Source organism: Drosophila bipectinata, chromosome XL (genome assembly GCF_030179905.1).
Source record: "Drosophila bipectinata strain 14024-0381.07 chromosome XL, DbipHiC1v2, whole genome shotgun sequence".
In the NCBI taxonomy this organism is placed as follows: domain Eukaryota; kingdom Metazoa; phylum Arthropoda; class Insecta; order Diptera; family Drosophilidae; genus Drosophila; species Drosophila bipectinata.
In genome coordinates, this window is record NC_091734.1 from 23,231,058 (window position 1) to 23,254,579 (window position 23,522).

At 40.1% G+C, this 23,522-nt stretch overlaps 1 protein-coding gene across 13 annotated transcripts in view; it reads right to left on the reverse strand.

The window, feature by feature from the left end:
- The window catches only part of mmd (disintegrin and metalloproteinase domain-containing protein mind-meld), a 747,894-nt gene that overhangs the window by 493,207 nt on the left and 231,165 nt on the right, over nt 1-23,522 (reverse strand). For all 13 annotated transcript variants that reach the window (XR_011443137.1, XR_011443136.1, XM_070281095.1 and 10 more), the window contains exon 5: nt 4,042-4,092. Coding sequence is in view for 11 of the 13 variants with exons in the window: in XM_070281095.1 (XP_070137196.1) it covers nt 4,042-4,092 (51 nt within the window). In the remaining 2 variants the exon portion in view is untranslated. The remainder of the gene's footprint in view (nt 1-4,041; nt 4,093-23,522) is intronic.

A 23,522-nucleotide genomic window follows, 5' to 3' on the forward strand; every position in this document is an offset into this window, starting at 1 on the left:
GATCAGAAGTCGCAGAGGAATTTTCAAACGTAAGCAGGGGTGAAAAAGATACGTGTTTACGCTTAGTGTTTACAAAATTATAAAACTGCTTTGGATCCTGAGTAAATTAAATCCGGCAGCGGTCAATATAATTCCTATAACATTCCGCGTTATGCACAGTAAAATTCGACCGAGCTAGTAGGTATCTTGAAAAATCAACACTACTACAGGTTTTTTTGTATCTTAGTAAGAGCTTTTTTTTTTTATTTTTTAGGGTAGTGAGGCACCTTGTATACCAAGGAGGATTTGTTGAAGCGGACGGATATTTCCAAGGCACACATGAGTCAAAAAATTTATTTAAAGTAAAATAAAATTTTTCTAAAGTGACATTAAGATCAGTGCACGCCAGAATATCAGACCAGTCAAATGTATCAATAAGGCTATTAAGTTTCTGAAAATCAGCTTTACGGAAACAGCGAATCTTATTTACCACGCTCGGAGACATCTGATCGATACCAGGAGTGGTTTCGATTGAGACCTCCAGCGTGGGGTGATATGGATCCTCTGGGGATGAAAGGGGAAAAGCTCTGAAGAGAGCAGTACCATCAGGATCAGATACAAAACATAAGTCTAAAAGCCGACCTAGCGAATTTCTAACATGATTGATCTGACCTAGGGACATGTCAAACATGCCCGCGGTGAAGTCATGGTAAGTTATAAGTGACAAAGATGGTGAGTTATCGACGTTGGACCACTTTAATTCTGGGATATTAAAGTCGCCCACCGCTACGAGTTGGTCACGATCCGTCATAGGATTAGAGACGTATCGAATGGCGGACAAATGCTGCCAATATGTAGGCGGTTCAGACATAGGAGGTATATATGAACATGTAATGTATAAAGCTTTAACGGACACAGTGATTTCAACGCAAATAAATTCTATGTCACCAAACTCATGGGATTTCACCTCTTCAGAAGCAAGAGTAGAGTCTACCGAAATGAGGACTCCACCTCCTCTTCGCTGAGATCGATCCCGTCTAAAAGTGGTGTACTTACTTGGAAAAACTTCGGAGCTAAAGATTTTCGGATTTAACCAAGTTTCTGTAAATGCTATTATATATTATATCCTATTAAAAACCCGTTTTTTCATTATCATTTGACGCTGAAAAGCTTAAAATAATAATAAGGCTTTCGGGTCAGGCAGCAGGACAGCGGTTCAATGTTTATGTTTAAATAATGTTAATGAAATGTTTAGTGTGATGATTATTTATTTAGGCTTAAGTTTGTACAAAGCGCTTAGTTGGTCGCAAGTCGACTATCTTTCGGCCACTCGACTTAACGGGCCTTTCTTTAGAGAGTTTTAGATCCGCAATGTCTAGGTCGGGCCGCCCTCTCCATTATTCGAGAGCTTTAGCTTCGCTAAGTGACCAGTCGGGCCGCCCTCTCTGTACATTACTTGAGTCTCTGCATGCACCATAAGCTAGTCTATCTGCTGATCATCCGTCTTCATCTGCATTCAGAAATAAACATTTATATCGTTTCAAAATTACTTAAATTCGGCCTTTTATTTTGGTGCGGATTACGGCATTGAAAACCCTCAATGAGCTGTTGTAGCCAATAAAAAAAATTGGGCAAGGCGATGCCACTTGGTTGAAGTAGAGGCCCCATGGAAACCACTCAAGTGCTGTAACAAAAAAACGCAATGAAGGAGACATTTTCGACCCTATAATGTACATATGTTTGTATATTCTTGATCAATATCACCTTTTGAGCTGATATAAGCAGGTCCGTCTGTCTGTCAGTTTCTATGCAATCTAGTCGCCTGTTTTAATGCTATCGACTTACAGTATAAAATTCGGAACGGCCGGGAACGGCATTCTGCACAGTGGTTGCTCCCATAGGCAAAAAATAAAAAACTTGCTAACGGCAAAAATGTACAAAAAGTAAACAAATCGCCTCTAAAATATCCAAGCTTCTTCATGGCAAACCCGACTTTTCTAGAAATCTAAAGGGATTTTGATCTAAAGGATCATTTGTAAAGCGCAGCTGTTCAAATTAAAATAATTTGTAATAGATTTTGAAGTCAAAGGTATTTTCCATAAAATGAGATATAATTAGATATATTAATAATAATTGTTGTTTTTATTATATTATTGTGAAGTAATACATGTTTTTTGCCTATATTTTGAGCATATTTTTCATGTTTAGCTGAAGTTTTATTAGTGATCCCACATAATTCTACAATTCGTTGATATACCAATGTGTTTGTCGGTCTCCAACAGTAACAAATGTGTACAAATTTTCTGCCAAAATTTGCCTATGTGCCTAATTTCGTAAAAATACTAACACTGTCTTAACTTTTGACCACTGTCAGGGTCAGTTTTGCGGTTTATGTACTTGTTATGCTGTTGCTTAGCCTTCATGTTTCATTCTTGTGTTTACCTTTCCAAAACTATTTGTTCATTTACTAATAGTTTTTATTTTTTATTTTTTTTTTATATAATTTATTATACCCTTGCAGAGGGTATTATAACTTTGTCCAAAAGTGTGCAACGCAGTGAAGGAGACATCTCCGACCCTATAAAGTATATATATTCTTGATCAGGATCACCTCCTGAGTTGATATGAGAATGTCCGTCGGTCCGTCGGCCCGTCTGTCCGTCTGTCTGTTTCTACGTCTGTCTGTCTCTCAGTTTTAAAGCTATCGACTTGAAACTTTGCACACACCCTTCTTTCCTTTGCACGCAGTATATAAGTCGGAACGGCCGGGATCGGCCGACTATATCCTTTAGCTGCCATATAACTGAACGATCGGAAATGACCCAAATTTCGTGTTTTTGAAGATAGAAAGCTGGAACTTGGTACAGATTATATTTTTGGTCAGTTAATCCGACCTACGATTTCATTAGGATCGGCCGACTATATCCTATAGCTTCCATGTAACTGAACGATCGGAAATGGTATTTGGTAGATATATAAACTTTCGTATTTTTAAAGATAGAAGGTTGGAACTTTTTTTTAGATTTTTTATTGTAATTAATTGGTTTTATTATGATGTAATCATAAGGATCGGCCAACTATATCCGATGTTTGCGATATATATCCGGTTTTAACTGCAAGGGTATATCAACTTCGGCTCCGCCCGAAGTTAGCTTTGCTTTCTTGTTTTTTTTTTATGCTGTAACTTTTGGCAAATTTCCGACTTATTTCCTTTTTTGTGTTCGATCAAATTTTGCGTTTTGTTGTTTTCGTGCATATTTTGTGTTTTGTTCTGGATAAACCGGATAGTTTCGTGATTTCATATTTCGTTGGACTTTCAAAAGTTGGAATGGGCACTAAAATGGTGTATTTAAATTTTAAAGACAGCTTATCTAGCAATAGTTCTTAAACAAATGGAAATAGAAACGCTTCCCTATCTATATTTTCATTTGATATCATTTGGATTTTTAATATTGGGCTGTCAAATGAGGCAAAAAGAGAGCAAATGAAAGAGCTTCTAAAAAAATTTAAGTTAGTTCACAGTGTGAACTTCACACTATCAGTGTGCCGGCAGCATTGCGGTACAATTTCCGCGTGCTATGGGAAAGGAGAGTTTGGCCACCACTTTTAAGACATTTGGTATTTTCTATGGATTCTATTTTTGGTAAAAAAATACGAACTATTAAATTTCGTAAAGATTGGCCATATAACTGAGAGATCGTTTTTATTACATTTACTACTTTTTTTTAATTTCTTACATTTTGTGTAATTCTCATTAGGATCAGCATGCTATATCGGATATTTGCGATATATATCCGACCTTAACTGCAAACGTATATCAACTTTGGCTCCGCCCAAGGATAGCTTTTCTTTCTTGTTTGAATGGTTTTTGTCCATTTAATAACCTCGTTTCGAATCTCTATGCTCAGGGCTGACAGTTTGTAAGATTTAATTCCACTTCGTCTCAGAAAGCTATCCTTTCTTGTTATCTATATTTAGTTTTACATCTTAGGGCCAAAAATCTTTCATCGAACGAATTACTCTTAACATACCGTAAAAAGTTTCACTTTATAAAAAACTTACCAACAGGACTTTCCTCATTCCAAAAAGAATCGTCCAGAGTGTAATCCGCTTCTGTTAAAAATCACAAGAATTAATTTATTATAACATAGGTTTAAAGAATATAAGTTTAATTATTTAATAAATATTAAAAAATGTTTAAAACATGTAATAAAGGTGTTCAAGCATTGAACACTATTTTATATCGAAATTCTTAAGTTAGAGTTTCAAGGGATCGGACCAATGAAATACGAGTCAAACATATGGTTTAAAACCGATCCCCTGCAGCCTAACACAAACACATACATAAGTGGTGCGCTTATCGCACTTGAGAAAGGGTCGCATAGCATGTCAGCGTGCAGTGCGTTGATAAGTAGTTCTAAATAGATTTAAGATTTTCATGTATCGTACTTATAAGAGAACTTTACCAAATAAAATCAGTTTCCAAAAGGAGCTCATTGGAGTAAGACCTATTTATTTAGGGCTCCTCTTAACATTTGGTCCTTCGGGGCACCCTGACGTTTTCCCCCCTGCGCACAGTGTGGGAATCTTACAATTTAACTGTACAAAAGTAAATTTTTCAACTTTCACCAAATTCGCACGAATAATTTTTTTTTAATGCCTTATTAAATGTATATAATTATTATATATACTATTTTTCTAGTCGTCGCACTAGAAATAAAATAAAAAAATTAAAAGACGGTACTTAGCGAAATCTGTTTCTCAGTCTTTGGAGAACAGTGAAGTTCTGCTTTATTCAAGTACTGATATTCTGCGAAGTTCGAAATCGAATTGTTTTTTTCTGCTTTTCTTTTGTTCATAGTTTTGTTAAGGTACGATAAACAAAATTAAAGCTTTATTTAAACGGTACTTTAAGCCCAATCCTTATCTAAGCAACAGATCTTTTTCGTTGGTTATTTTCAGTTGACTTTTGTGTTGAGAGGAGAAAAAAATTGGTTTCTTATTAAAGTTTGAGCTCGAAACTTTCAGTATAAGTAGATTGCAGTGCTGGCTTTCACATTCAGTTGAAACATCGTGCGTATTTTTGCAGCACCCATACATTTTTTTTTTATTTTTCAAAATGTCTACCGAACTAACGAAAAAACAATTTTATGATATTTGGATTGCAAGTGATAAAAACAAGCGTTTGGATGCGGTTTGTGATTTTTTTTTTGAATAATCATCATTTAGTTACATTTTCTGAAGGCTCTAAAAAAGACTTAAAGGCTTTTCTAAAAAATCTGTGTTTACAATTTGAAATAAAATGGAATCAATGCTATAGTTATGAGGAAAGGTTTTTAAAAAACAGATAAAATCTGGTTGAATGGTAATTTGAATTTACCATACACGGTATTGCAAGAAATTTCTCTTTCATCTAATCCTGGGGGACCACAAAAAAAATTCGAGGATTGCTGCGATCGCACCAAACGAAGAAAGGTACAAGATCTTATTGATTCCACTAGCCCTGAAGAAATTGCAGTTGCAAACCATGTTAACCTATTTAAGGAAGGTAAACGCAACTCTGCTGCAATGGATAAAGAATTGACATTGGATTCTCCAAATAAAGGAACCCAAATAAAAAATGTTCAAAATCAAAATTTTACTGAATCATCTATACCTACTGAAGAAGCGTTGGGTATGATTCTAGATGCCAATGTATCGATTCATCAATATGACACAATACGTCAAAGAATTAATAAAAAATGTTGCCTTCCTATGATAAAATTAAGGAGTGTAAAAAAAAATGTTATGCTGAAGTGACAGTAACAGAGTCCTTAGTAGCATGTAAGGTTCAATCCTTGGTTGATAATACTATCCAGCGATTAAGCCTAGCTCAAAGAGAAGCACTGAACTCAATAGAACAGCTTAAAATGGGTGGAAAGGAGTTATCGTTGTTAATAAAATGGGGTTGTGATGGAGCGCAGCAGAAAAAGTATAAACAGAAATTTTCATCATCACACGGTATCGATGAAAACTTATTAAGCACTTGCTGGTGCCCATTCAAATGAATTATAATGCTAATGGAGGTAAAACAAGAAAGGAAAGCTAACTTCGGGCGGAGCCGAAGTGTATATACCCTTGCAGTTAAAACCGGATATATATCGCAAACATCGGATATAGTTGGCCGCTCCTTATGGGAATATGAATATATAATCCAATTAATTACAATACAAAATCTAAAAAAAGTCCCAAACTTCTATCTTCAAACATACCAAAGTTGGTATTTCTACCAAATACCATTTCCGATCGTTCAGTTATATGGCAGCTATAAGATATAGTCGGCCGATCGTTATGAAATTTGGTAGGTCGGATAAACTGACCAAAAATATAATCTGTACCAAGTTCCAGCTTTCTATCTTCAAAAATACGAAAGTTGGGTCATTTCCGATCGTTCAGTTATATGGCAGCTATAGGATATAGTCCGCCGATCCTTACGAAATTTGGCATGTCGTATTATTTAAAAAAAAAATAGCTTTAAATAGTAAAAATAGCTCTCATGTCAAATTTGAACTCTCTAACTTTAAAAACACCGAAGTTATACCATTTCCGATCAATCAGTTATATGGCAGCTATAGGATATAGTCGGCCGATCCGTTCCGACTTATATACTGCGTGCAAAGGAAAGAAGGGTGTGTGCAAAGTTTCAAGACGATAGCTTTAAAACTGAGAGACTAGTTCGCGTAGAAACAGACAGACAGACGGACAGACAGACGGACAGACGGACAGACGGACATGCTCATATCAACTCAGGAGGTGATCCTGATCAAGAATATATATACTTTATAGGGTCGGAGATGTCTCCTTCACTGCGTTGCACACTTTTGGACAAAATTATAATACCCTCTGCAAGGGTATAAAAATCATAGTTTGGCAAAATCCAGCACCTTCATCTACAAGATACTGCCGCCCAATTAGGCTGAACTTTAAAAAAGAAACCACAAAGTTGATAAACGAAGAAGGGATTTTGGTGAAAAAAGAAATTGAAATGCTTCAACCTGTTAAAATTAAAGTAGACAATTTCTATGTAATGGTGAAACCAGTGTTTATGCTGACCATGATAGACGGCAAAATTTGCAGTGCTTTATCTAACGTAGCGTCAACTCAAACATGTTACATATGTGGCGCCAAGCCTTCGGAAATGAACAGGCCCGAATTAATTTTAAATAAGCCTTTAAATGATCAAGCCATAAGCTTTGGATTATCTCCTCTGCATTCATGGATTAGATTCATGGAATGTTTACTTCATGTAGCGTATAGGCTTGATGTAAAAGTATGGCAAGCCAGAGGTTTCGAAATACAACAACAGGTGAAAGCCAGAAAGGAATTTATTCAAAATAAATTCAAAGAGAAACTGGGTTTATTGATAGACGTCCCAGCCCCACAGGCAGGAAAAATTAATGACGGGAATACCGCAAGACGTTTTTTCAGAAATTCCAAGATTACTGCTGAGATAACAGGTCTTAATCTGGAACTTATTCACAGGTTCCACATAATTTTAGAAACTTTAGGGTCAGGGTTTCCTATAAATTTAGCTGCATTTAATGAATACACAAAGGAAACCAGGAAATTGTACCTTAAAGAATACTCTTGGTACAATATGCCCGTCTCTGTCCATAAAGGGTTATACCATGGAAAAGATGTCATAGCCTCATGAATTCTCCCAATTGGACAGCTATCAGAAGAAGCTCAAGAGGCAAGGAATAAGGATGTGAGAAGATACCGGGAAATGTTCACCCGGAAAACATCAAGAATAGATACCAACACAGATCTTATGAATAGATTGTTAGTATCTTCGGATCCATTCCTTGCCAGCTTGCGAAATGTTCCCAAAAAAAGTCAGAGTCCACTAGAACACGACGTTTTAGTATTATTGGCCCTACCAATCGCCAATTAATAAATACTTTTTATTGTTTTATAATTATTTTTTTTTAGTTTTAGTTGTTTTGGATTAAATTTTAATTTTCTATATGACTCCAATATAATAATTTTGTATAAAATATAATATAACATAATGTAATAATAAAATAAAATTGATAAAAACTAACGTTTAAGTTAAAAAATAATGTATTTCATTCAAATAAATATTGAAACAATTAAATCCCGCTAAATTTTGATTTTCCCACACTGTGCTGCGGTAAGAGACTCAGGGTTAAAAAACTGGCACCTATAAGGGGCTGAAGAAAAATAAAAATTCTCAGCCCATGGTAGCTAAAAAAAAAGGCTGCGATTTGGGTAAAAAAGAGCCCAGTTTAAAAACCGTAGTACTCTGTTGTTTCCCCCCAAGAGGTAAGGGACACAGAGAATAAAATTATATAAATGCCAATGAGCATAAAATAATAAAAATGAGTCAAAAAAAAAAAAAGCCTCAAGGAGTATTCTCAACCGTATTTTGGGGCTCCTATTGAAATTGGCACCTAAAAAGTGGCTAGATGTGCATTGACACAGACAGTCAAAGGTAGCTAAGATGGCTGCGAACTGGGCATAAAAGAGCTCAGTGTAAAATCGTAGTCCTCTGTCGTTTCCCCCCAAGTGGTAATGGACACAGAGATTGAGAATTACCATCGAGCAATAAGTGCGTTTTTTGTTTAGCGCAGGGCTATCCGAGGCCTGAGTCGGAATATTTATTGAAAATCTTTGGGCTGGAATTCAGCCATCGGATCTCCAAAGCGATACGGCGCAAGGAGTTAAAAACACAACTTGTGTAAAAAAAAAAGTATGTTTTTCCGGAAAAACACCGGAAATTCATAAATATTGAAAATAATATACGGCGTGTTCGAGGCCAAATATCGAGCAAAAACAAAAATTCGGGTTCCTGGGAACAACGACAGCCAAAGTCATTGGCATTTTATACGGCGGGACCAACGTCTGCGGCAGGACCACCGGCGAGTAGAAGAACAACATCAGCGGCAGAAAAAACAACGAGCTACACCATCAGCAGCATCAAGGACGGATCCTTTTACATAATCTGCATGAGGAACACGCATCAAAAAAGAAAATTTAACAACTGTATGGTATGGTAAAAATTAAAAAAAAAAATATTTACAATTTAAAAAATAATGATTAAAAAAAAAAAATCGATAAAAAAGATTTAATTATCAATTAAATTCAATTAACAAAAAAATTAAAATTTTAAAAGAAATTAGCCCTCAGTAAAAAAAAATTTTAATATTACAGTCCACTACATCGAAGAAAAAATTTATTTTTTCAAAGTAAATCTAAATGAAAAAATATATACACTAAGGCACTTTTGTGGCCCCTTGCAGGATGTTCAAACATTAGGTTGAACATAACATATAAAAGCTTAAATAATTTTAAAATATTTAAAATTCAAATTAAATAATTCTTGCACAAATTATTAAAAGAAAAAAATGTATTAACAAGATACAAGAACAAAAATTTATACAGTCCACTAAAAATTATAATCGAAGAAAAGGTTAAAGAAACATTAAATTTATTCAAAAAATATTAATCAAAAACACATCACACATCACATTGAACACTATTTTTTATAGAAATTCTTAAGTTAGAGTTTCAAGGGCCCATGAAATACGAGTCAAACATATGGTTTAAAACCGATCCCATGCAGCCTAACACAAACACATACATAAGTAGTTCGCTTATCGCACTTGAGAAAGGGTCGCATAGCATGTCAGCGTGCAGTGCGTTGATAAGTAGTTTTAAATAGATTTAAGATTTTCATGTATCTTACTTATAAGCAAAGATTATAAAGTACATAGATGGGACATCAGGGCCCAAAACGGTCAACTTTTTGCGTCGAGCTTTTTGGTGAGGGGGGAAACGCACATGCATACGATTCTATTTTTAGAACTCTTTACATGTACCCCACACAAATGTGAACCTATGTGTGTATGTGTGACTGCTCGCACGACGGAGTAAAAATGTTTTGGCTTCCAAATTTCAATTTCAATTACTCGTTTCTGTTTTCGATGCGCCGATGTGGTAGTTGGTAGAACAAATAGTATTTTTGATCGCCACAGATCGAGATAGGATGGTAGCGTAATGCATAGAGTAGTTACTCTATGTGTAATTTTTCTGTGTTCAATTCCTCGTAAGGTTTGAACTTTTTCATTCTTTTATAATTATATTTTTTTTTATTTTTCCTTAATTATAATATTTTTCTTTAATTTTACAATTGTAAAATTGTTTTGTTCTTCATTATGTCCGGCTAATAAAATTTCAAGGGAGTCCTTCCGGCATTTTGTCATCCTATAATTTTTATTATTATAATTTTGTCCAAAAGTGTGCAACGCAGTGAAGGAGACATCTCCGACCCTATAAAGTATATATATTCTTGATCAGGATCACCTCCTGAGTTGATATGAGCATGTCCGTCTGTCCGTCTGTCTGTCTGTTTCTACGCGAACTAGTCTCTCAGTGAAGCTATCGTCTTGAACTTTGCACACACCCTTCTTTTCTTTGCACGCAGTATATAAGTCGGAACGGCCCGGATCGGCCGACTATATCCTATAGCTGCCATATAACTGATTGATTGGAAAAGGTATAACTTTGGTGTTTTTAGAATAAGAGAGTTCAAATTTGACACGAGAAAAAAATTTGGCTATTTTTGGCAAACCATTACGACATGCCAAATTTCATAAGGATCGGCCGACTATATCTTATGGCTGCCATATAACTGAACGATCGGAAATGACCCTACTTTCGTGTTTTTGAAGATAGAAAGTTGAAACTTAATACAGGTTCTAGTTTTGGTCAGTTGATCCGACCTACCAAATTTCACAACGATCGGCCGACTACATTTTATAGCTGCCATATAACTGAAAGATCGGGAATGGTACTTGGTAGAAATACCAACTTGTATGTTTGTGACTGCATAACTTTATTATGTGACCTAACTTAGTATTTAGTTGCCATACCTGTACCAAACAAGAACGCTAATACTGTCGCTAAAGCAATATTTGAATCTTTTATTTTAAAGTACGGTCCAATGAAGACGTTCATTGCGGACATGGGAACAGAATATAAGAATTCAATTGTAGACAATTTGTGCAAGTATTTAAATATTAAAAATATTACGTCTACAGCAAACCACCACCAGACAGTTGGAACAATAGAAAGAAGTCATAGAATGACTTCTATGTACTTCTATGTATGTCCCCTCTATGGCACATACATATTGCCCATAGGAGCTAGTATTCGGTAAAACAAGTAATTTGCCAAAACATTTTAATAGCATAGATAGTGTAAAAGCACTATATAATATAGATGACTATGCTAAGGAGAGTATGTATAGATTAAAAGTAGCCAATAAAAGAGCTAGAGTTATGTTAGAAGCAAATAAGAATAGAACTAAATACTATATGATCATAAAATAAGGGATATAGATATATCAGTAGGTGACAAAGTCTTTTCTTATCTGTTATCTGTTCAAGAAAAGAGACCCAAAAAAAAAAAAAAAAAAATGATACCGAAGCCTGGAAAAGACCACACAATTCCGTCATCATACAGACCAATAAGCCTTCTATCTTGTTTTTCTAAATTGTTTGTCTGAAATATTATTCCGGCAGGCAACAACCCAAATGGCTAATCATCCAATAGTAGTGGAAAGGTGGCTGTCCGACTGGCGCCGTAAAAAAAAAAAGAAAAAAAGGGTAAACATATAAAATTTACTCTTAATAGACAAACATGCCCTCCGCTTTCACTCAACGGTACGCAGATCCCTCAAGCTAACGACGTAACGTACCTTGGCGTTCACCTTGATAGACGACTTACCTGGCGAAGGCACATCGAATGAAAAAAGATGCACCTAAAACTGAAAACACTGGATCATAAACCCACGATCGCCACTGTGACGTGACTACACTACTGTACAATTCAGTCCTAAAGCCGATCTGGACGTTTGGCTCTCAGCTGTGGAACGCGATCAGCAGCAACATAGACATCATACAGCGCGCACAATCAAAAATCTTGAAAAATAGCACTGGGGCACCTTGTTATGTTCGAAACGAAAACATCCACCAGGATCTGGGCATCCTCGCAGTAAAACACGTAATCCAAAACCAAAAAGAGTCATACAAAGAAAAACTGTTTTCGCATCCAAATTTTCTCGCTCGGGGATTGACTCGGGTTTCTAGGGTATCCCGCCTGAGACGCAACGACCTCCCAACGCAATCGATTTTTAGGGCCGTCTAACTCGGTACCAGTCAATATGACTGTTAGTTAAGTTAAAAATATAAGATTTGATGCACCTCTTGTTAGTCTCGCAAAGAGAAGATTCAGGAAATAAACGCAACGTTTAAAAAACAAAAATCAAAAAAAAACAAAAAACAAATAGTTTATAAGGAGAGACTAAAACATTTTATTTCATAATCACATTCAGTATGGCCATACATGGATAATAATATACATATATGTATATATGACGACGATCCAGTATCAAAGTCCTCGACTGGACTTTCGGCGAAACGTTTTCTGGCGCGTGGCATAATCTCCAACTTCTTTTTCAGTCTGACGCTCAAAATTCATGTCCGTTCCTTCTAATTTTCCTCACCCTCAAATACACACGCACAGTGTGGTGAGTTATGACGAACACTATTTGTGTTCACTCACACTCACGCCCACGCCCAGACTACGTTAACAGAATTGCGTATCCGTTTCGCACGAAAGAACCGAGAAGCAATAAGAAGTAAAACAAGAGTGTACCAACAAATAATCGTTATAATTTGAACATTTAAAGAAATCTGCGACATATATTTATATATATAAATATCTTTAATATACAAATATGTTTAATCAATTTCATTTTCTATGTTGTTACAGTCGAATCCCGATAATTCGTACCCCACTAAATCGAAAATCGCGATAATTCGTAAAAAATTCTGTCCCCTTGAAAAAAACTCGTTAATTCGTAAAAATTCCATACATTTTGGTCCCCTCGTTAATTCGTAGTATTTGTAATGCGATGCGAAATCGTAATGCGATACGAAATTTTTTTTTGTAGTTAAAGCACCGATAGATTTTGCAGACAGCTATGCCGCCTCTATGTCGCTATGCATTATGAGTTTTGTGTTTGTCTCACTGTTTTCGTTGAGTTTGCTGTTACCAATTATTGTTACCAAAAATTACCAATTATTTTAAAGCTTGTTTTTTATAATTTAATGTTTCTCCTTAATTGTTTAATTTTTTATTTTTGCAATTTCATGTTATTGTTTAATTTTCCCCTCATTTGAAAAACGTACAAATGAATGTACATACTTATAATGTTTGTTTAATTTCAATAAAGTTAAATACATATGTAAACATGATGTGAAATGTAAAAACCCCGTTTATTCGACTCTTTCATTTTTGAGCCCCGTTAAATAGAAATCTCGATAAATTGAATTCCCGTCTAATTCGTAAAAAAAGTGATCCCCTTGCCATTTCGAATTATCGGGACTCGACTGTATTAAGTACAATCTCAAATAAAACAAGAAAGGAAAGCTAACTTCGGGCGGAGCCGAAGTTTATATACCCTTGCAGCTAAAACCGGATATATATCGCAAACATCGGATATAGTTGGCCGATCCTTATGAAATTTGGTAGGATGGATCAAAATATAATCTGTACCAAGTTCCAGCTTTCTATCTTCAAAAACACAAAAGTTGGGTCATTTCCGATCGTTCAGTTATATGGCAGCTATAGGATATAGTCGGCCGATCCTAATGAAATTTGGTAGGTTGGATCAACTATCCAAAAATAGAGTCTGTACTAAATTCCAGCTTTCTATCTTCAAAAACACGAAAGTTGGGTCATTTCCGATCGTTGAGTTATATGGCAGCTATAGGATATAGTCGGCCGATCCTTATGAAATTTGGCATGTCGTATTATTTTGCCAAAAATAGCTCTCATGTCAAATTTGAACTCTCTAACTCTAAAAACACCAAAGTTATACCATTTCCGATCAATCAGTTATATGGCAGCTATAGGATATAGTCGGCCGATCCGGGCCGTTCCGACTTATATACTGCGTGCAAAGGAAAGAAGGGTGTGTGCAAAGTTTCAAGACGATAGCTTTAAAACTGAGAGACTAGTTTGCGTAGAAACAGACAGACGGACAGACGGACAGACGGACATGCTCATATCAACTCAGGAGGTGATCCTGATCAAGAATATATATACTTTATAGGGTCGGAGATGTCTCCTTCACTGCGTTGCACACTTTTGGACAAAATTATAATACCCTCTGCAAGGGTATAAAAAAAAAAAAACACAAAAAAAAAATATTTTTTGAAGTGAAACTTCTTTAGGCGCGTCGGGAGCCCCAAGGCAGATTGAAAATAGGCGAGTGAAACGGTAAGTTCGGAGCGTTACCGAAATCCGTCAAATGGGCGGGGCCAAGGAGCAGCTGCTCTCGCCTATTCGCTCTCTCTGTCGCTCTCTCGCATCGCAAGCGCTAAACGATGTGATGGAGCCACCGAAACACGCCGTCTCTCTCCTTCTCTCTCGAATGCCTTTCTTTCTCTCCTGTTTGCTCTATAGAAAACTACCCACGCCGTGCATCAGCCGTTCAGTAAGGGTGAAGGGAGGTTGTTATATTGCGTTGACCTGTGATTCGCACTGAACGAAGCAATATTCTTAATAGTTTTTAACAATATCGCTAAATCAAAGGAATATACGTAATACGGCTATTGATTTTTCTTTATTGAGTAACTATTTAGAGGAAATTCAGTGTGTGTTGGTGAACAATTAAGTAACGGGCAAAATGAGTCAGAGTGAGACTGATGTGACGCAAACTTGCGAATCAGATGCGCAAGAGATTTTAATGTCAATTTCGCGAGCAAAGAATAGTTGGAACTTTTGAAATTTTTCATAGAAGTCTTTTATCTAGATATTGTCAACGATATAAATGTTGGTACAACTAGACAGGGAACGACAATAGACGCAGCTTTCCCACGATTCATCAACAATTTGAGCGCAAACGTATATATGTCCCACTTAAGCTATTTTTATCAATGTATAATAACAAATTTATGAGTAATATTTACGCTTTTCTGAAAAAAAATATGGAAACCTGAATTAAAGACGAGAGAGGGGGGAGAGATCTAAACCGGGGCCCGCATGCATGGAACAACCAACTTAGAAGTTTCACTTCTGCCGTGCGTGAGACTGACACACCCAGTTTTTATTTTAATTTATAGATAATAAGAATTAAAATATTGCGTTATTTTTCAAAAAGGATTTTCTTATTCCACAACATAAATATTGAGCGGCAAAACTTTGTTAGCCGAAGTCACAACACTTTGTTGTTATACCAATAATGTACACAGGGCCTTTGTCACTCAGCGACAGCGTGCCAAGTGCCCAAACACATTTCAAGTGCAGCATGGTTCCCACGCTGACCACTTATATACATCTGTGCATGCATAACTCTCTGCCCGTTTTACATACTGTAACTTACTTATATATATAATATATAAATCGGCTGATCTGCCGCTGCGCCGACAGCTAGCAAGCCTTAGTGTAAAAAACAAGAAAGCAAAGCTAACTTCGGGCGGAGCCGAAGTTGATATACCCTTGCAGCTAAAACCGAATATATAGCGCAAACATCGCATATAGTTGGCCGATCCTTATGATTACATCATAATAAAACCAATTAATTACAATAAAAAATCTAAAAAAAAGTCCCAAGCTTCTATCTTCAAAAATACGAAATTTAATATTTCTACCAAATACCATTTCCGATCGTTCAGTTATATGTCAGCTATAAGATATAGTCAACCGATCCTAATGAAACTTTGTAGGTCGGATTAACTGACCAAAAATAGAATGTGTACCAAGTGCCAGCTTTCTATCATCAAAAACACGAAAGTTGGGTCATTTCCGATCGTTCAGTTATATGGCAGCTATAGGATATAGTCGGCCGATCCTTATGAAATTTGGCATGTCATATTATTTTGCCAAAAATAGCTCTCATATGAAATTTGAACTCTCTAACTCTAAAAACACCGAAGTTATACCATTTCCGATCAATCAGTTATATGGCAGCTATAGGATATAGTCGGCCGATCCGGGCCGTTCCGACTTATATACTGCGTGCAAAGGAAAGAAGGGTGTGTGCAAAGTTTCAAGTCGATAGCTTTAAAACTGAGAGACTAGTTCGCGTAGAAACAGACAGACAGACAGACGGACAGACGGACAGACGGACAGACGGACAGACGGACATGCTCATATCAACTTAGGAGGTGATCCTGATCAAGAATATATATACTTTATAGGGTCGGAGATGTCTCCTTCACTGCGTTGCACACTTTTGGACAAAATTATAATACCCTCTGCAAGGGTATAACAAGAGGGCATTCGAATAAAAACACTGAACTGGAAAAGTCGTAAATTTTAATTCTACAGAAATTTCCCATAAAAACCAAATGTGGAGCTAAAAAAATGGTTTAATTACATAGAAAGCATTCGAGCAAAAATTTCGTTTAAGCCTGGTACTACCAATATTTTAAGAATAAAAACAAGAAAGGAAAGCTAACTTCGGGCGGAGCCGAAGTTTATATACCCTTGCAGTTAAAACCAGATATATATCGCAAACATCGGATATAGTTGGCCGATCCTTATGGGAATAGGAATATATAATCCAATTTTTTACAATACAAAATCTAAAAAAAGTCCCAAACTTCTATCTTCAAAAGTACGAAAGTTGATATTTCTACCAAGTACCATTTCGTTCCGAAGTACCGATCGTTCAGTTATATGGCAGCTATAGGATATAGTCGGCCGATCCTTACGAAATTTGGCATATCGTATTATTTTGTCGTATAAAAATAGCTCTCACCTAAAATTTGAACTCTCTAACTTTAAAAACACCGAAGTTATACCATTTCCGATCAATCAGTTATATGGCAGCTATAGGATATAGTCGGCCGATCCGGGCCGTTCCGACTTATATACTGCGTGCAAAAGAAAGAAGGGTGTGTGCAAAGTTTCAAGACGATAGCTTTAAAACTGAGAGACTAGTTTGCGTAGAAACAGACAGACGGACAGACAGACAGACGGACAGACGGACATGCTCATATCAACTCAGGAGGTGATCCTGATCAAGAATATATATACTTTATAGGGTCGGAGATGTCTCCTTCACTGCGTTGCACACTTTTGACCAAAATTATAATACCCTCTGCAAGGGTATAATAAATAATATTACAGAATAAGATGAGGAATCCAGTGCTTCAGGCACTCAACACTCAGCTGAAAGTAGCATTGATAACACAATAACGCCACCAAAAAAACCCCTTAACCAATTTAAATAACAATATCTAATAGCAAAAGGAAGATTTACAACTCATGAAAAAATTAATGTATTCGAAACACTACTAAACACTACTACTACTAAAAGACGAGAACGAAGTTGTCGGGTCAAGCAGCAGCACGGCGTTTAATGTTTATGTTTAAATAATGTTTAAATAATGTTTATGTAATGTTTAGTGTAATTATTAGTGTAATGTTTATTTATTAGGCTTAAGTTTGTACAAAGGTTTTGTTGATCGCAAGCCGACTCTTTCTGTACTTTTACTTGAGTCCCTGCATGCACCATAGCTGGTCTATCTGCGGATCATCCGGCTTGATCTGCATGCAGGAATAAACATTTGTAACGTTTTAAATTAAATATAAATTCGTCTTTCATTTCCCGGCATTGAAAACGCTCAATGACCAAACAGAAGTATTAACTTACGACACATTTGAGTACATTTTTCATTTAACAAACCGAATTTTTTACCAAGAAATAATTAAAATTGAAGATATAAATATAATTAGGAATAACGACTCAGGCTTAGTTTGGAAAATTGCACAATTACCTTCCAGAAATAAAAGGGGCATTAATGAATTGGGAAAGGTACGGAAATAGCTATCAAGGACACCTGACCACGACGACTTAATAAGGATCGAAAACAAAACTAACGAACTGACAGAAAACAATATCAAACAATTTACAATTAATTCATGAATATTTCAGGAAGTAAATACAACGAATAACCAAAACCATCGACCCGATCATTTTCAAAAAAGAAACAAAAGCCAAAAGCACCGTTAACAATTAATCACACTTGACACACTAAATTTAATTGACACTATTAATTTAGCCAAAATCGACATTTTAAATACAAAAATGTTAAATAAAAAAGATTTAAACGAAATCTTTAGACACGAAAATAAGCCAATTACATTATCAGATCTTTAAGACATTCCATCATTTAAAATAGTTTAAAACCAAGGTTTACTAATTATATATTTACTATAAAATACTGAATCATAAATAATGTCTGTATCCTAAATAAAGCAAGGGTAATTGCCAAAAATAATGGAAAATTAATAATAGAAGATAAAAAGAAGATATTTTAAAGTTGTAACGAACTGTTATTTCTGCTTCCGCTCGCCACAATTTGCCGCGGCTAGCTCACAGAGTTCCGCGGATCCGTTCCACCGAATTTATAGATTCGACGTGATTGCCCAAGCCCAGAAAATAATACAAATAGCTTTCCGTTGTGCAGTCTCTTTATTCTCTGCTCTCTCTGCTGACAATGGTGATTTACGCGGGTTCCCGGGAATGACCCTTGGTGTATCCTTGGTGACCCTTGGTGTATCCGTCCTGGTGTTCTCCTCCGTTGCTGGTGTTTTCGCTGTTGTTCTCGTTGCCGGGGTTCCTCTTCGTTGATCCGTCGTCAAGCCTTCCACCTCTTTGACCTGGTCTGGCCTTCGGCTATGCACTGAAAAGCCTCCACTACGCCGTCGGGGATACGCGCCTACGCGCTGTACCGCCGGGCTCGGGAGTTGGCGGGCTGTAGCCTCCGCTACACCAGGATGAACGCCGTGCTCTGCGCGCCGGCGACACTGGTTCGGGAGATAGCTACTGACTGTCGCCTCTGCACCACCAGGGAGATGCGCCGTGCATGCGCACCGGCGGACCTGGTTCGGGGTGTGCGGCCTGCAGTAGGCTCCGCTACGCCAGGAGCGCGCCGTGCTTTTCGCACCGGCGAGTCCGGTTTGGGAGATGGCTACTGGTGGTCGTCTCCGCAACCCGCTGTGCATGCGCACCAGCGGCCCTGGTTCAGAGTTTGCTGTCTACAGCCGGCTCCTCTACGCCAGGAGCCTTTTCGCACCGGCGGGCCTGGATTGGGAGTCGCCGAAGTCTTGTCAGTTTCCGACGGGGTCGGAAGTCGCCTGTCCAGGACCGTACGTCACGCCTCCCTTTCGGCCGGGTGACCACCGCGCGTACGCGCCAATGGGCCCGGGTCAAGAGCTGCTCGGTGGGTGATCGGAGCCTCCCCGATCGCGTTCCAAAGCGGGCGTGAGTTCCCGAGTCGGCTTATCCGTGTCCTGCAGGACCACGCCTGTTGGTTGCGAGTCAAGAACCCGCGTGGCGTACGCCAGACTTGTTCTTTCCTCACTTCCTTGCAAGGCTACCTGCTTTGACTTGGAATAGCCCACACTCGACTCTGTTACCCTGTAGCTTTTAACGAAACCAACCGACGCCGATCCTCTCTCGTCCTGTCCTTCTCGTCCTCCGGAGCGAAACCGGGCTCGGGATCCTGAGTTGGCCTGTCCTTTCCGGTGCAGGACCACGCCTGTTGGTTGTGAGTCAGGAGTCCGAGTGGCGTGCGCCAGACTTATCCTTTCTGCACTTCCTAGCAAGGCTACCTGCCGTGGCCAGGAACTGGTCCAACTCGCCTTCTGTCGCCTAGGTCGTTCCACGTAACTGTCCTCGTACTGTTCTTTCCTTGTCTCGTTCGTTCTCCTTACGTTTGGCTGTTGGACTCTCCAAAGGTGGTCCTTCAACTCAAACAACCGAATCCTTTTTAGAAACGCTCTAACACTTGACTGGCGGACTCTCCACAGGCGGTCCTCCAACTCAACGCTACAAGCTTCCTAAAAAGACTCGTCCCGAGCCGCTCCAGTGGGCCTCCTTTTATACTGACTGGAGCGCCCGTTAATCCTCCTGGATTCTGCTCCTGCCGTTAATCCTGCTTCCAGAATCACGCCACTTTCCCGTTGGCGGGCTGCCGTTACTCCTGCTTCCAAGATCACGCCACTTTCCCGTTGGCGGGCTGCCATCCGTGCGGCCGTTGCCCCTTTCCGTTCGGCCGCTGACCCCTGCTGTTGCTATGCGACGTGCCGCTGGCCTCCTTCGCCTCCCCTGTTGCTCCTTGCTCCTTTGCTGCTCCCAGTCTTGTCGCTCATCCTGAACTCCGCTGCGTGGCGGGCTCATAGTGCTCACCGTTGCCTCGGGAGCCGTTACGTTCCACGTTGACTCCGTCTTCCCACTCGATGATGGAGCTCTGCCCCTCACTGCCCTCGCTGCCTTTCCATTCGTCCACTGGTGCTCCGGGGACCGTTACGTTCCACGTCGATTCTGTCTTCCCACTGTAACCTTGCATTTCCATTTGTCTGCTGGTGCTCCGGGAACCGTTACGTTCCACCTCGATTCCGTCTTCCCACTGGGCGATGTAACCTTGCATTGCCATTTGGCTGCTGGTGCTCCGGGAACCGTTACGTTCCACGTTGATTCCGTCTTCGTACTTGATGGTGAAACCCTACCACTCCCCGTTCGTATTGGTCCTCGGCCTATCTCCCGCGGCCCCCTAAACTGATTGGCCATTGCTGTCTTAGCGTGTGAGGAGGCTAATTCTCCTCACACTTCCCCCCTTCTTCGGGAACGACAGAGACACTTGCCAACGTAACGAAAACTTCGTGGCCACTCTCAGCTCACCGAAAAAAAACTGTGACTGATCGCTTTTCTCTTTGGTGTGGATGCCCATCCACTTCCCCCCTTCTTCGGAAGACGGCCGATAGCTTCCCCCTATCGCTGGCGTTGTTCGGTCGTTTTTGGTTTTTTTTGTTTTGTTTTTTTTTTTTTTCTAAATCCTTTAATACTAATTTTTTTGAATACTAACTATGCTAACCCTTTTATGAAAATTTTTCCACCCTTTTTTTTTTTTTTTTTTTTATTCCTATTTTATATATATTCATCATATTTTTTTTTTTTTTTTTTTTTTTTTTTTTTTTTTTTTTTGAAATACTAATCCAATATATTCAATATATTTTCCAATCCAATATATTTCTTGTCCATTTTTTTTTATTTCTTCATACTTATTTATATATTTATTCAGTTTTTTTTTTTTTTTTTTTTGTCAACTCCTCCTAACCACCCTTACTCCTTTGCCGCCTCCTCGCACCCGGAATCATGTGGCACCCACCTGTGCCAGGATGCACCACCTTCCGGGTTTGCCTCGCCGCTTCGTTAACTCCGCCTTCACTTTTGCGGCAAGCTCCGGCGGCCAACTTTCCTCCGGCACCTCTCGCACGCCTCCGACCGATGCCTGCCGCTCCAGCACCGGCCTTGCCGGCCGTTTTTCTGGGCATGATACCTGCCTGGCCAGCGCAGGCCTCCGCGGCTCCGGCCACACCCACGGCCCCTTCTCCAACGGCTGCTCCTCTCTCCGCTCCTGTGGACACGGTGTCGGGGGCACCGCGGGCCACGGCGTCGCCTGCCGGACCCTCCTCCAACTCGGGGCAGCCCTGCATGGCTTCTCCTCCGGCCTCTCCGGTCTGGGGCGTGGCGACGGCGGTATCTTCGCCTTCCATTTTCCTGCCTGTCGCACCCTTCCGGCGGCGGCCCTTCTCCTCGCAGTTTCCACTATTTTCCGGGTCCGCCGCTGCCGTGCCGTTTTCGCTTTCGCCCTGACCATTGCCCTCATGCGTCCATCGATGCGCCGCTGCCTTGCCTCCTTCGCGCTCCTCCTTCGCATTTGGGCAATAACCCTGACGCGGGCCCTCGCCATGTCTTCCGTAGCCTTTATCAGGGACAGCCGCCGGCTGCCCCACTCCACTCACAGGTGCAGGCCCAGCTCCTCGCTCCTGCGCCGCCGCTCCACCTCGAAGGACCCGACCGGGATGCATCCTCCTCCTCCTGCTGCCCGCCGGACCATCCACTCTGCCCTTGCCTTCTTGGCGTTCCATGAAGGATCGCCGACGATCTCAATGTCGCTGTCGTCGGAAGACACAATTATTGATGCGCTTGATGACATTGTTGCGGCTGCGTGTTGATTTCGAATAGGCCGACCATCTCCCACGTCTCCACTTATATAGCGCATTCATTTCCCGTTGCTGGAAATGTCCCGCTAATGCTCCCTTTGCTTGCTCTCCTCCTCTTTGCGGGATTTTTGTTTTTTTTTTTTTTTTTTTGTGTGCTCGTTATGCGGACACGATGTATTTGTCCGCTTTCGTTATTCCTTTCTTCTGTGTCTTGAGCCTTTAGCTCGCTCACATGGGCTCTCTTCTCCCTCCTTGTCCTGCCGTGTCGTAACGTGACAATTACTGGAGAAACGAAATCACCACCGTATATGGCCCGTCATACCGAGGGGCCAGTTTCGCCGCGAATCCTTCAGCCGCCTTTGATAGGTGGTGCTCCTTTGCCCACACTGTTTCACCGACCTTTGGGCTCCACTTCCGCCTTCTCAAGTTGTAATGTCGCGCCTGGTCCTGGGCAGCTCGCTCCATATTCCTCCTTACTATCTCGAATGTCTTCTTGAGTCTCGCCGCGTTTTCCATGGGTGCTCCTTGTTCGGCTCCCGTGCCCAACACATTCTCGTCAAACAGGGCTCGCGGCATCCTTGGCTCCCTGCCCTGCGTTATAAAACACGGCGCATACCCCGTGGACTCCGAGACTGCGGAATTTACCGCCAACATTAGCTCCGGCCAGTGTTCGTCCCACTTCCTTTGCTCTTCCCAGCGAACTGGGCGATCATTGTTTTTACCGTCCTGTTCGCTCTTTCCGTGGGGTTCTCCTGCGGCGTATATGGTGGGGTGAACTGATGGCGTACGCCGAGTTCTCCGAGGAATTTCTTGAAGCTGCGACTGGTGAACTGCACCCCGTTGTCCGTTATTATTATTTTCAGTACTCCATACCGAACGACAATTCTCTCCCTGAATGCCTTCTGCAGCGCCTCTGTTGTTGCTTTTCGAAGAGGCACTATCTCCGTCCATTTCGAAAACGGATCGATTATCACCAGGATCATCGTATTGCCGTGTTTCGACCTGGGCAGTGGGCCATGAAATCTGCACATACCGTCGCCGATGGCTCCTCCGGAACCTGTGTCAGCATTTGCCCGGCCATCTGCATCTGATTCGGCTTGTACTTCAGGCACGTCTCGCATCTCCTGACGTATTTCCGGATGTCCCTCTGCATCCCTGGCCAGAAATACCGGGCGGCCACTCTGGCTATAGTTTTCCTTACGCCCAAGTGTCCCGCCGTTGGTGCGTATGATTTTCCTTGAGGACCTGCTGCCTCATCTCCAGCGGCACGCACAGCTTCCATGACGCCACTTCCTCGCTTCCGGCTCTGTGCGGGACGTGGCGGTAGATCAAACCGCCCTCTTCCACGTAATCCGGGAATTTTTGTGGGCTTGTTGTCATCTTTTTCCTAAATGCGCTTATCCACCCGCATACTTTGGCGACCGCCTCCATGGCTTTCCTAAATTTTTCCATTA